This window comes from Hyaena hyaena, unplaced genomic scaffold (genome assembly GCF_003009895.1).
Source record: "Hyaena hyaena isolate Hyena2069 unplaced genomic scaffold, ASM300989v1 scaffold_330, whole genome shotgun sequence".
In the NCBI taxonomy this organism is placed as follows: Eukaryota; Metazoa; Chordata; class Mammalia; order Carnivora; family Hyaenidae; genus Hyaena; species Hyaena hyaena.
The window spans coordinates 1,163,709-1,176,505 of NW_024080961.1; the positions used below are offsets into that span (position 1 = coordinate 1,163,709).

A 12,797-nucleotide genomic window follows, 5' to 3' on the forward strand; every position below is an offset into this window, starting at 1 on the left:
ATCTCCCAGTTTTCTCCAGGTTTATTTCAGACTAATTTTGTTAACAATTATTTACGGAACTACTGTCTTCAAACAGAGATGATACGCTGATCTGGGGTCGCTCTCACTCAGCAGGGGATAGTCTTAGGAAGGTTTGTACCCATTGAGGAGGGGATTTGTGCACGCTGAGATGTGGAAGCTTCTTCTAGAACAGCTTGTCTGTCAGGGACAAAATGCCACGCGCACAGCGTGGCTTCCTGAAGCAATGGCCTTTTCCAAGGCACTAGTTGGATAGTAGAACGCCTTCTCTAGAAATGATGCTTCAGGCTTTAAGCCTTGAACATTATACTGCTGCCAGCAAGGTGGCTGATTTTACTCTTTTTCTGTTCCTTTTAGTTTACTAGCATTGCCTACAGGAGATACTGTGCCGACTTCCTGGTCAGGTGCTTCTCATGGGGGCCACTGTCCCTCCTGGATCTTATACAGACCAACACTCAGTCCTGAAATCAACAACACTTCCCGTAATGGAGGTCCGCACTTCCCCAGCCTCGGGAGAGGCACAGACTGTCAGAAGCAGCTGACTTTGCTTCATCCAAAAGAGAGTTTGAGATGTAGATGGCAGACATGCCACTGCTGAGTAAAAATGCCTTCTCTGATGAACGGTAATTTTCCACAGATCGCATGGACAAGAAATTCTGGGGAGGACAGTGCAGGTGGAAGACGTCTGACCCTAACTGAACTTCACTGAGTTCATCTGGGACACGAGGAAACAGAAGGGACCCACAGGGCCTTTGTGTTCATGGAGGAAATGGGGAGAGGCAGACCCCATCCATCAGACCTGTAATTCTGCCCTTTCTCTAGGAAACAAGAAAAGGGGTGGCTTTGACTCAAAGATGCTGGAGTGGAACGGTGTCAGAGCTAAGCAGACCATGTGTTATGCTCTGGTTAGCCTTCTTGTTTATTAGAACTTGAGTTGTAACCAGGTTCCTTTCTTGAGAAGGAAGGCACTAGGGCCCTGGAGTGATGATGGCTTTGTTGTGTGACCACAGAGCCTGGTTGCGTACTAATTTCCTCTAGAGCTTGTGATGAAGTCAGTTAACCACAGCCTTCAACATGCTCTGCTCTGGCGGCAGTAGTGGCTTCTTGGTGATACCTCGGCCATGACATACATTTGACATGCCCTCCCCTAACCCTCTGAAACACAGCTTCTCTTGCCTTGCAGCATGGACCAAAGAGAGATTCTGCAGAAGTTCCTGGAGGAGACCCAGACCAAGACACCGAGCAAAGAAGAGTTCGCCAATGAATTTCTGGTGAGTCTTACGGGTGACACTCTCAGGAGTGGTGACACAGACTGTTTAACTGACCTGGATTGTCTAACTCTCCTAGACCAAACTGCTTGTGGGATGGAGAGTATCAGACCTTGCAGGGAAGAAGGGAGGAAGGCAACCTAGAAGTTGGGCTTTTCTGAGCAGTTTGTGTGTTTTAAGTATTCTGTCCAAAATAGGGTTTTATACATAGTGTTTGCTAGTCTTGGAGTTGGACCAGCATTCCCACGGAGGATGTACATAATTCCAGGTGTATAAACATTCATGGTGATTGCTCATCTGGAGCCCCCAGATTTCCGAGTTGTGGCTTATGCTTCAAATGACTACTTTTAATGAAGAGGAAGGAGACCAAGATTAACAACTCGTGTAGCATTAGGTTGTTAGTCCCCCATGGACTCCCACTCGGAGGACAAAGGTTCAGGAAGGGCACCAACACTACCTGCTGCCATGTTTCTTTATGGTTTCTTTTCTTTTTCTTCTAAGGAGGAAAATGAGAACACGTGTTTTTGCTGTTAAGTAATGGGGTCTCCGTGAGCTTCTTTTGCATGGAGGGGTGGAATTGGGTGACAAGTAGAGACAAGCGAGAGACGTGGAGAAGTACCAGCTGGCCTAGGGCCGGCTTTATCAGACCTTCCAGGGGAAGCCTGCGTCTCCTCGGAGGGGACTGTGATGATGGACGTGCTAGCAGCCTCCTGTAACCTCACATGTCCGGTGACATAGGATATCTGATAGTGTTACGTATTTTGGAATACTTACTTCCAGCTGTGGTTTCAGGGCTTTAAGAACCTGAAACCTTGGCTCTTCAGCTGTGAAGGAGTGGGAAGAACAAGGGAGTGGATGCAGAAAACCCGAAATCCAATCACGATTCTCTTGTCAGCCAGATTAGCAGCTCTTTGACCTGTCCCTTCATTCCCCCAAGTCTTCATTTTCTAACTCCCAAAATGGGCATGATCCCTCATGGCCTACCTGTCCTCACAGGCTGTTGTGATGATCCAATATCCGTGATAATTAAACGCGCTCCTCCATTCCCGTAATATGTAGCAAGCATCTGCTGTGCTCCGAGTTTGGTTCTAGGCATTAAGGGGACAGCCATGAACAAGACAAAGCCTGGGGAGCTCATGGAGCTGACATTCTGGCACCAGAGAGCAGAGGTGAAAACACTGTAAAGTCCTGGGTGATTAGATATCATGACTGAGTTATTCTACGTTATGACAGAGGCACCTGTGTCAACTCAGATAATATTCTGGCATTGTGAGAAATGTGCTCTCAGTGCCACTGGCCAGACAGTGTGAGTCCCTCTCAGTGGAGCTACCAGGGAGGGAGGTAAAGGGAAGTCCTGGCCTGTGTGTCTGTTTAGACATGTGTCTGCCTCTGGACTCTCCACACCTGAGCCAAATTCACCCAACGCACAGAGGCAGAAAGTGACTTGAGGGAGTAGTGCCAGCCTCTGTTTTCTTTTGGTTGTATTAAAAAGAAAAAAAAATATATAGACTATATCCCTAATTTTTTACCTTTTCTTACCTTGGTCATTATAATCTCCCACCAAATGACAGCAGCCTCCTCACCTCCTGTTTTCTCTGCCTCTAGGCTTGCCTCCACCTTCAATCAACTTTCCATTGAACACCCAAGTGATCTTCTAATAATAACAAATCTGGTCATTTTCCCCTGCTTCAAAACATTGTATAGTTTTTAATTTTTTTTTAGCTGTTTAAAATTGTGAAATATAAGACACGTTTAGAAAATTACATAGAGCATCTGTAAGCATAATTATAAAGCAACCACCGCAGAGGTCAACAAATGAAACATTCTCGGACCTGGGAAAACCTCTATATATCGCTTCTCAGTCAGGTCCCTCATCCCCACCCCCACCCCCACCCCAGCCTGCCCTGCCCTGCCCAAGGATAATCACTATCCTGACTTTTATATTAATCACTTCCTTGCTTTTCTAGCTCTTGGTTTTAAGGACCTTGTTTTTGGGTGGTGATTAAGTGGAACCTCACTGCTCACTGACTCATGTCCTCCAGTGGAAAAACAGAGTCTTGCCCTCAGCCCCACCTAAAGGCTCAGCTGAGATACCAGAGACATTCATTTTGGGGGAGCTAGGTAGTGGTGAATGGGGCTAGTTTGCTTGCTTGGACAAGGTAAATGCTGCTTTCAAATTGAAGGGCTTTCCATCTGGTCATTTCCCACTTCCAACCTTAAGCCCTTTAATTTCCCAGGACTGGATGTTTTTGGGGTTGGGTCACTGAATCTTTGACCCCAGGCCACTGCTAGCCTAAATGGCGGGTACTTTGTGGGAATGATGGAAAGTTTTCGCTGGTTCCAGGCATCCAATCTGTGCACCTTGCCCCACTGCCAGGTCAGTGGCTCGGATTTCAGCCCACACCTCCCCCTGGCTGTGTGGCTCTGGGCTGAGCAGTAGCCCTGCTAGAACAGCTGAAGGCAGCACCATGCTGCGTAGGGCTTTTCCTGGGCCAGCACTAAACCTGATTGCGTTTCTGGAGTGGGGGCTGCCAAGGGGTCCTGTAAGGTCTTCATGTATTTATCCACATGTTTACTGAGTGCTTACTACATGCAAAGCATTGTGCTAGAGGCTGCAACCGTATGCAGTGCAATCCTCGATTTGGTGGGGATTTCTAAGACACTAGAGGATGTCTTAGAAAGGCAGACGTCAAGGGCGCCTGGGGGGCTCAGTCGGTTAAGCGTCTGACTGCAGCTCAGGTAATGATCTCACGGTTCGTGAGTTTGAGCCCCGGTTCGGGCTCTGTGCTGACAGCTCAGAGCCTGGAGCCTGTTTCAGATTCTGTGTCTCCCTCTATCTCTGCCCCTCCCTTGCTTGTGCTCTGTCTCTCTTTGTCTCTCAAAAAGGAATAAATGTTAAAAAAATTAAAAGAAAAGAAAGGCAGACATTAAACAGCTTATTACTCTAGGAAATATTTAATTGTGATAGTCTTGGTGGAATATCAAGGAAGCATCATATTCATTATCTTACTACTCATGACGTGGTTATGTTCTCTATGATGAGGAATGTCCTCTCAGATGAGGAAACTGAGGCTCTGAGAGGTTAAGTAATTGGCCTAAGCTCGCTCAGCTGTTCAGCCATAGACATAAAATTGAATCCAGATCTATCATTGCAGAGCCTGCGAAATTAATCTTTGTGTAATAAGTGTCTTGCTTCAGCTAATAACACCGAGTCCCTCGAGGGGTCTAGCCCGAGGGTAAGTCCCTGGTTAGTATAGTTTCTACACAGCAGACACAGCAGTATGTAGCCATACTACTGAAAATTTCTATTTTTTTAATTTTCAAAAATTCCTCTATATTTGTAAATGTTTATTTATTGTGAGAGAGGGAGAGAATGAGAGAGACAGAGAGCGGAGAGTGAGTGAGCGAGCTGTGTGTGCATGGGGGAGGGGCAGAGAGCAAGGGAGAGAGAGAATCCCAAGCAGGCTCCATGCTGTCAGCGCAGAGCCCAATGCAGGGCTCGATTCCATGAACCGTGAGATCATGACCTGAGCCAAAAGTCAAGAGTCAGATGCCTAACCGACTGAGCCACCTGTGCGCCCCTAAAAAACTTCTTAAGGGTGCTTTTAAAAAAAGTCCTTATCATTGTTACTCTTACACAACAGGATTATTGCAGGTTAAAAGAAAATAAATTCACCATAGTACCAATATCCCAAAAAGACAGCCTTTTTGGTATGGGAATCCTAGTTCTTGTCCATTTATATACTGTCTTTTACAGTTTTGTAATTATAGCATAGATACAATTTTGTATTCTCATGTTTTCACTTAATGTTATACAAAAAACTATCATGTTAATTAAAATCTATATTTACAGCTTCTGCTGCAACACGGTGTAATGGAAGCATAATACTCTGAATAATAGCTAATACTCCTATGTCTCTTACAGAAATTATTCTAAACACTTTTATGTATCAACTCATTTAATCCAGTGAGGAAGGTACTGTTATTATTCCCATTTTATAGATGAGGCAACTGAGACAGAGAAGTCAATTGACTTGCTCAGGGTCATGTAAGTGGTGGAACAGAGATTCAAGTTCAAGTGGTCTTGCTCTGCCATCCATATTTGTAACAAGTGTGGAATCGTACAAACCGAAGTTTCAATGTAGGTTCTATCATTAGCTGTGTGACCTTCCACAAAGTCATTCAAAAGGGGGAACAAAGAAATAGTCACATTGCAGAATTGCTGTGAAGAAAATGGAGTGAATATATGAAGTGCCTGACATGTAGCAGGCACCCAAGTAATTTAACTTTTTATTTGACTTAGATTATTTCTAACTTTTCATGACTATTGATATAACATGCAATAAGTATGCTTGTCTATGTGGTTTTCCCCTTCTTTTGGATTATATCCTGAGGCCAGAGCCCCTAAAGTGTCATAACTGAGTCGAAGAGTATTAGCATCTAATTGACTACGTATAGCCAACTGGATTTTTCAAAGGGCTTTTCGACTTTGCAAAGTCTGAATTTATCATCTTCTCTACCACCTTCCTGGCCTTAATAACTCTGAAAGAAAATAAACAAATCTTTTTGACTGCCTACCAGTAGATTAGGCAATAAGTGGCTTACAATGTATGATCTTATCACTGCAACAACCCCAACAGCAAAGTATTATCTTCATTCAACCCATAAAACGGCAAGACCAGGATTGAAACTGGTCTGATTCCAAAACCTCTTAACCTATAAACATGTCACAGCAGGCTTTTATTCCCCCTAATTTACTTAGTGTAAAATAATACTTTGTTATGTTAATTTTCTTTATTTGATTTCAAAGCTTGAAAAATATTCAGGGTTCTTTTCTTTTTCTTTCTTTCTTTCTTTTTAATGGAAGTACAGCGGCACACAGTGTCACATTAATTTCAGGCGTACAACATGGTGATTCCACAGCTCTATACTCCATAGTTATTTTCAACCTGCTTTTTCTCATGTGACTTTTCCGTTCATCCATGTTCAACAGTAGCTAACCCATGGAGCTGTGCTGATGTGCTTCGCAAACAAAACCTCATTTGCTTCCCGAAGAATCATTTGCAATGGCTAACAGAGTCCTGAAGGGACCAGCCCTCAAGTGCTTCTGAGCAGCTTCTTACAGCATATTGAGTTTCTTGTCCTCGCCATGCTTCTTCTGCCACAGGGCCTTTGCACACATGCTGTTCCCTTTCCTTCAAAATCCCCCATAAGCCTCTTTACCTAATTAATGAACACTTCATAATTTTTCAGATCTCAATTTGGTGGCCATATCCTCAGAGAGGTCTCTCTTGACCTTCCCATAGATCGAATCTGTAACACGTTCTCATTGGCACCATCTGTCACTTATTTAAAGTTTCTTTTTTGGCCCCCAGCCTCATAGCATTTTTCACAGTTCAATTTTACATCTATTAGTGTGTTTATTTAATGTCTGCTCTCCGGTTAGACAAAGGGGAGGCTCATACTTAGTTCCCGCTTATCTTGGTATCCTCAGTGACTAGCACTAGCACGCCTTTGGCAAATAGTAGACCCTGAGGGACAGAGAGGCTAAACAGCTTGCCCCCGGCCACGCTCTTCATTAGGTGGAGGAACTTGGACTTGAAATAGAGCTATCTAACTGTTGAGCCTTTCCTCTTAGCCCTCCCTCCGACCCCCGACTCTATTGCCCCCAACTTGTGCGTTAGTCTTAGCCTTTTAAACTTAAAAAAAATTGTAGAATATAACATACACACAGAAAAGTACTTTAAACACACATATGCAATTTAACAACTAGTAATAAAGCAAGGCACCCATTCAAGCACCACTCAGACAGAGAAATAGAACGTTGCCCTGCACCTCAGAGATCCCTCCAGTGTCCTGGAACACATCTCCCTCACCTCCCACTGCCAGCCCCGGTCAGGTTACAGGTAGATGTTGCCCTGAAATGGTGATGATTTTTATTTATATTTTATCCCCTTCGCCTGTTTTGCCTATTCCCCACCCCTCCTCCCCTCTGGCAACCTCTAATTTCTCTTTATATTTATGAGTCTGTTTCTCTTTTCATTGTTGTTAGTTGTTTGCTCTTTTAAGATTCCACATCTAAGTGAAATCATATGATATTTGCCTTTCTCTGTGAAATTATTTTCTTTGTTTTTCTGAATAGCTTTAAGATATATACATGATATACACATGCTATATATGTCATATATCAGATATATGATATATCTTATATATAAGATACATATGTATACATATACACACACACACATATATACACACACATACACACACGTATCACTGAACAGTACAGGTTAATTTTACCTGTTTTGAGACTCTATGTAATGAAATCATGTTACGTATTTGGTTTTTCTAAAGGTCTTTTTCTTTTCACTCTACATTATGTTTATAAAATCCTTCCATTTTGTTACATGAAGCCAGGTCCTGATTTTTTTCTAATAATTTTTATGAATTCCATCAAGGTCGAATATATGCAATTACCAAACTGTTGTGATCACACAGTGCATTGCACAAGATCATGTACTCGCTTAAGAACTATCTTGGATCACCACAGCTTTAGTTTTGCTAGTCTAAAAATTCAGTTTTGGGGCGCCTGGGTGGCTCAGTCAGTTGAGTGTCCGACTTCAGCTTAGGTCATGATCTCACGGCTTGTGGGTTCAAGCCCCGCGTCGGGCTCTATGCTGACAGAGCCTGGAGCCTGTTTCAGATTCTGTGTCTCCCTTTCTCTCTGACCCTCCTCCCATGCTCATGCTGTCTCTCTCAGAAATAAATAAAACATTACAAAAATAAAATAAAATAAAATAAAATAAAAATAAAAATTCAGTTTTGTCACTATGCCCAGAGTTGATCATCAAGACTAGGCAAACATATAAGAAATTCACCAGAAACAAGATTGAAGGAGAAAAATTTTTCTTTCAAGGAGAAAAATCACCATGACAATAGAAGTTTGCATTGACTGACAGCATATCCCATAGTTTGGAAAAAAACTTACATGAGAAGCCAACTATAATCAGAAAGTTGTCTGCTGAGCATAATTATTTTGGTGGCCTCCACTGTGATGCCATGGTCTCTACGTCCTTGTCTGGACCCTCAGGAGTGGCTACCACTCTTTTCTGGACAAGACTAGGGACACAGTGACAGTGTTGGGCGTCTTATCTGTCTTTTAGGCTTAATTGGGACCATCTGCTTCCATTAGCCCATTCTTTATCAGATAGATTACAATTAATAGGCATCCCCCTTGGCCAATTACTGCAACTGATTGTGGTTTTATGATATGTACATTTCAGCCATTGTATTAAATATAGGTTAAGGCTTGGTTATATATATCACATGTTGGCCAATTTGCTGCATGTCTGTGTTTAAAACTCCTTTGATGTACTTTTCTTTTTCTACATTGGAGGTAGTTGCAGCATCTTCATTTAGAAAGCATGTGTAAAGGGGCACCTGGATGGCTCAGTCAGTTGAGTGTTCTACTCTTGATTTTGGCTCAGGTCATGATCTCACAGTTTGTGGGTTCAAGCCCCACATCAGGTTCTGTCTTGACAACGTGGAGCCTGCTTGGGATTCTGTCTCTCTCCCTCTCTGTCTGCTCCTCCCTCCTCATTCTCTCTCTCTCAAAATAAATTTTAAAAACTTAAAAAAAAAGGAAATGTGTAAAAGTATGAATTGTGTATAAAAAGTGAAAGCTTAGCAAATGTCAAGTATTGTGCTAAATATGCACATATGACCTCATGGATGTCTATATGTATTTGTACAAAGACTGGATGGGAATGCAGAAATACAAACATGGCTTTGTGTAGATAGGGTAATTTGATTATGCCACATCATCTTCCTTCTAAAAATATGTTTTAGAGTGAAGAAATTGCAAACAGAAATACAAATAACAAAAATATCACCAATAGATGTGCTGGGTGGCTCAGTCGGTTAAGTGTGTGACTCTTGATTTTGGCTCAGGTCATGATCTCACAGTTGGCGAGTTTGAGCCCCATGTTGGGCTCTGTGTTGATAGTTCGGAGGCTGCTTAGGATTATCTGTCTCCCTCTCTCTCTGTCCCTCCCTCATCCCTCTTTCTCTCCCTCAAAAATAAATAAATAAGCAGTAAAAACAATAGAACCAATAACATTTAACCTATCAGATGGATCTATACTTAAACATTATAGTCCTAATGTTGGTCAGAGTTCAGAAGTATGCAGTTTCATACATTGCTGTTGTAACCTTTCTGGAGGCAAAGTTTGTATACTATTTCTCATCTATATTTGATAATATGGATCGAAAGCCTTTAAAGTAGGCAAATTCTGGGTGCCTGGGTGGCTTAGTCGGTTAAGTCCAACTTCGGGTTCGGCCCCATGCTGACAGCTCAGAGCCTGGAGTCGGCTTCGGATTCTGTGTCTGCCCCTCTTGCACTAGCACTCTGTCTCTCTGTCTCTTTCTCTCTCTGAAATAAATAAACATTAAAACAAATTTAAAGTGGGCAAATTCTTTGACCACTCCTAAGAATTCATTTGAAGGAAATAGTGAAAGATATTTATATAGGTTTTGGCTACCTATAAAAATATTGTTTAGAACTATGGTTTAAGAAGATCGGAAGCAAGTTAAATGTGCAATATTAATATAAAGGAAGAGATTAAGTAATTTATATTATACTCCATAGTATGCAATACTCTACCATCATTAAAAATGTAGAACACAAATTCATAAGTAAAGTGAGCAAGTTGAAAACCTTTCTATACAGAGTGAGCCCATCTTTGTTATGCTTATAGATAAAACATTGGAATATAATATAAAATATTAAGAATGATTAAGTCTGGGTAGAGTGGAATATTAGGTGATTTTTAGAATTTTTTTTACTTCTCTGTATTCTAAAATTTCTTCAATGAATATACATTACTTTTTTATTTAAGAAATCTGTATTTTAAGTGTTGCTTTAGTGTTGTTTGATTCCATTGAAAACATAAAAAGAAAAAAGGGGGGTGAATTTTATGTCTCTTAGGGATGAGGTATATTTGTAGAAAAGGTAAATACTGTATTCATTAAATACAAAGAGATATTTATTAAATATGAAGGATTCGATGAACCCTAACAGAAAGAACATGTGCAGTTCTGAAGGCCATGACGGTGTTGGTTTGGAACACACTAGAAAGAAGTCAGACTGGTATTGTAGCAGCTTCTGGAGACTCATCAGAGACCAGAGAAGGCATGGATACATTTTTGTTCCACAGACAACTAAATATATCCTAGTTCTATATTTATTTGTCTATAAATAAATACACTGGGGTTTGGGGGTGATAGGGGGTTCATGGGGTCTGGAGTTGAAGCCAAGAAAGAATTCTTGAGACGTCTTTGCGGCAAAAAGGTGATTTGATGAAAGCACGGGGACAGGACCTGGGGACGGGGTCCGTGGGCAGAAAGAGCAGTGCCCAGGCTGTGAAGAGTGACTGGTTTTACACCATGGAGTTGGGGGAGGTAAAGGTATCAGGGAGGCCTCCAGAAGGACTTTCATATACTAAAGGGGACTCTTAAGATACCTGAGGCCTTGCTATTGTCAAGCTAAGGTTGTTTCCCCTCTAGTCCGGCACTAACCTTACTACAGTAGGGGTTCCTGGAGGAGTGTTCTACTCTGTATTTGCCTCAAGTATTTGTCAATAGGCTGCGGGCTATAAGGAAACTTAACTTTACCAGCCATTTCCTTCTTGCCTTTGTTCACTTCTATCACTATGGAGAGGTGATGCTGGGGCTCCAGGAACAGTCTACAGGCTTCTGGAGATGAGGCTATTGATAAGATTGCCTTTTTCTCATCATTTACTAAGATATTGGTAAACTGACGGAGACCCATGTCCGCTAAGACTGTGGTCTCTGTCAGCTGGCTATTTGTTTTCCCGTTTCCTTTGTCCTTGGGCAGGCAGGAGTGCCTGCGGAGTATCGCACCCCCCCCACTTGGGGCCGGGGGTGCGTGCACTAGCTCACACTTTGTCCTCAGCCCGCCCCACGCTCCCTCATCAAAATGACTCATTTGTGTGAACCGGTCAATTGCTTGAACATAGTTATCAGCATTTCTTGACTTTTGTGCATATTAAGGTGATTTTTTTTTTCTGCTACTGATGCGGTTTTGGAGTGGTGGTGGGGGTCCGGAGCCGAAGGCCAAGAAGGAATTCTTGAGATGTCTTTGGTGCAAAAAAGTAAATCACTTATTAAAGCACCAGGACAGGGTCCGTGGGCAGGAAGAGCCACTCCGGGATTGTGAGGAATGACTGATTATATACTTGAAGGCAAAGGGAAGTTTCCAGAATGATTTTCATATGCTAGAGAAGTCCAGCTGAGGTGATTTCTCCATCTAGCAGAGCACTAACACTAAGACAGTGGGGGCTCCTGGAGAAATGTTATACTGTGCCCGCAGCCAGGATCTGCCAGTGGGCTGCTGGTTGTAAGGATGTTTACTCTTACCTACCATTTCCTCCTGCCTTTGCTTCCCACGTCACCAGCACTGGAGTAAATACATCGCATCACAACTCCATCCCCAGCCTCTCACTAGGAACCATCAAGTCCCACATTTTCAGTTCTTCACAGGACACACACACACACACACACATACACACTTCTTGTCACACCCTCACATTTTAAGTATCTAAAGTTGACCTGATTCACTCACCCCACTTTGGACACTGCTTACCCACCTGCTCACTTCCCTGACTGCTGGACAGCAACCAAATCTCCAGACACTTGGCTGGCAAATTGGAGCAGATTGGAGGCTTGGAATAGATCATACTGAGTTGTAGTTGTAGGCCTTGCGGAACTACCTTGAGAAACATTTCCCCCGGTTCCCCCTCTCTCCTCTAGCATGGGGGGAGGGCTAGGTTTATCCCGCCCTGAAATGTAACGTACGCTGTGTCTTCTATACCATGAGGAAGTCCTCCAAGGCAAAGACTTTATGGTCGTATGCTTTCTTTTTCTTTCTGTTCTCTTTTGGGAGTGACCTTAATCCATTTATTAGCAATTAACTTGCTAGTCAGTGAGAAGTACACGCAAATGGCTCTGTCCTGATTTCTATTTTTATGGCCAGGAGCTTGGTTTTCCTGTCTTGAAAAGAAAAGGATAGTAGAGACCATAAACCAAATGCGCTTACTGCTAGCTCATCAGGCTTCATGCGGAATCTGGTTTGACACGCATCCCAACCAGTCAGGGCCCAGGAAGGGCCATGTCTTGTTCTCTCAGCAACTTTCCCCCTGATTTCTCTTGCTGGTGCTGCCTCTAGTGAATGCATATCCCATCCCTTGGGGTTGGCAGAGAAAAGCCTCCTGCCTTTGACCTATCCTTTCTCCCTCGGCCCCAGCCAACCCCATGGCCATACTTTCTCCCTTATGCCCTTTTGCTGTCTACTCGCAACACTCCTCCTTTTCTGGTGAGGCGTATCAGTTCCTCTGTCTTAATTCTGCTCTGTGTTGTTCTCTGTTGGGGGGTTTGAGCCCGTGGGTCTGGTAGGGAGAGAAGGGTAATTAATTAAAAAAGGCCTTCATGGTG

The 12,797-nt window shown here is 42.9% G+C and overlaps 1 protein-coding gene across 2 annotated transcripts in view; it reads left to right on the forward strand.

Moving 5' to 3' along the window:
• The first annotated feature begins 1,087 nt into the window (after positions 1–1,087).
• The window catches only part of PTPN22 (protein tyrosine phosphatase non-receptor type 22), a 57,902-nt gene continuing 46,192 nt past the window's right edge, over positions 1,088–12,797 (forward strand). For both annotated transcript variants that reach the window (XM_039249114.1, XM_039249115.1), the window contains exon 1: positions 1,088–1,289. In XM_039249114.1, the coding sequence (XP_039105045.1) occupies positions 1,203–1,289 (87 nt within the window). In that variant the 5' untranslated portion in view covers positions 1,088–1,202. The remainder of the gene's footprint in view (positions 1,290–12,797) is intronic.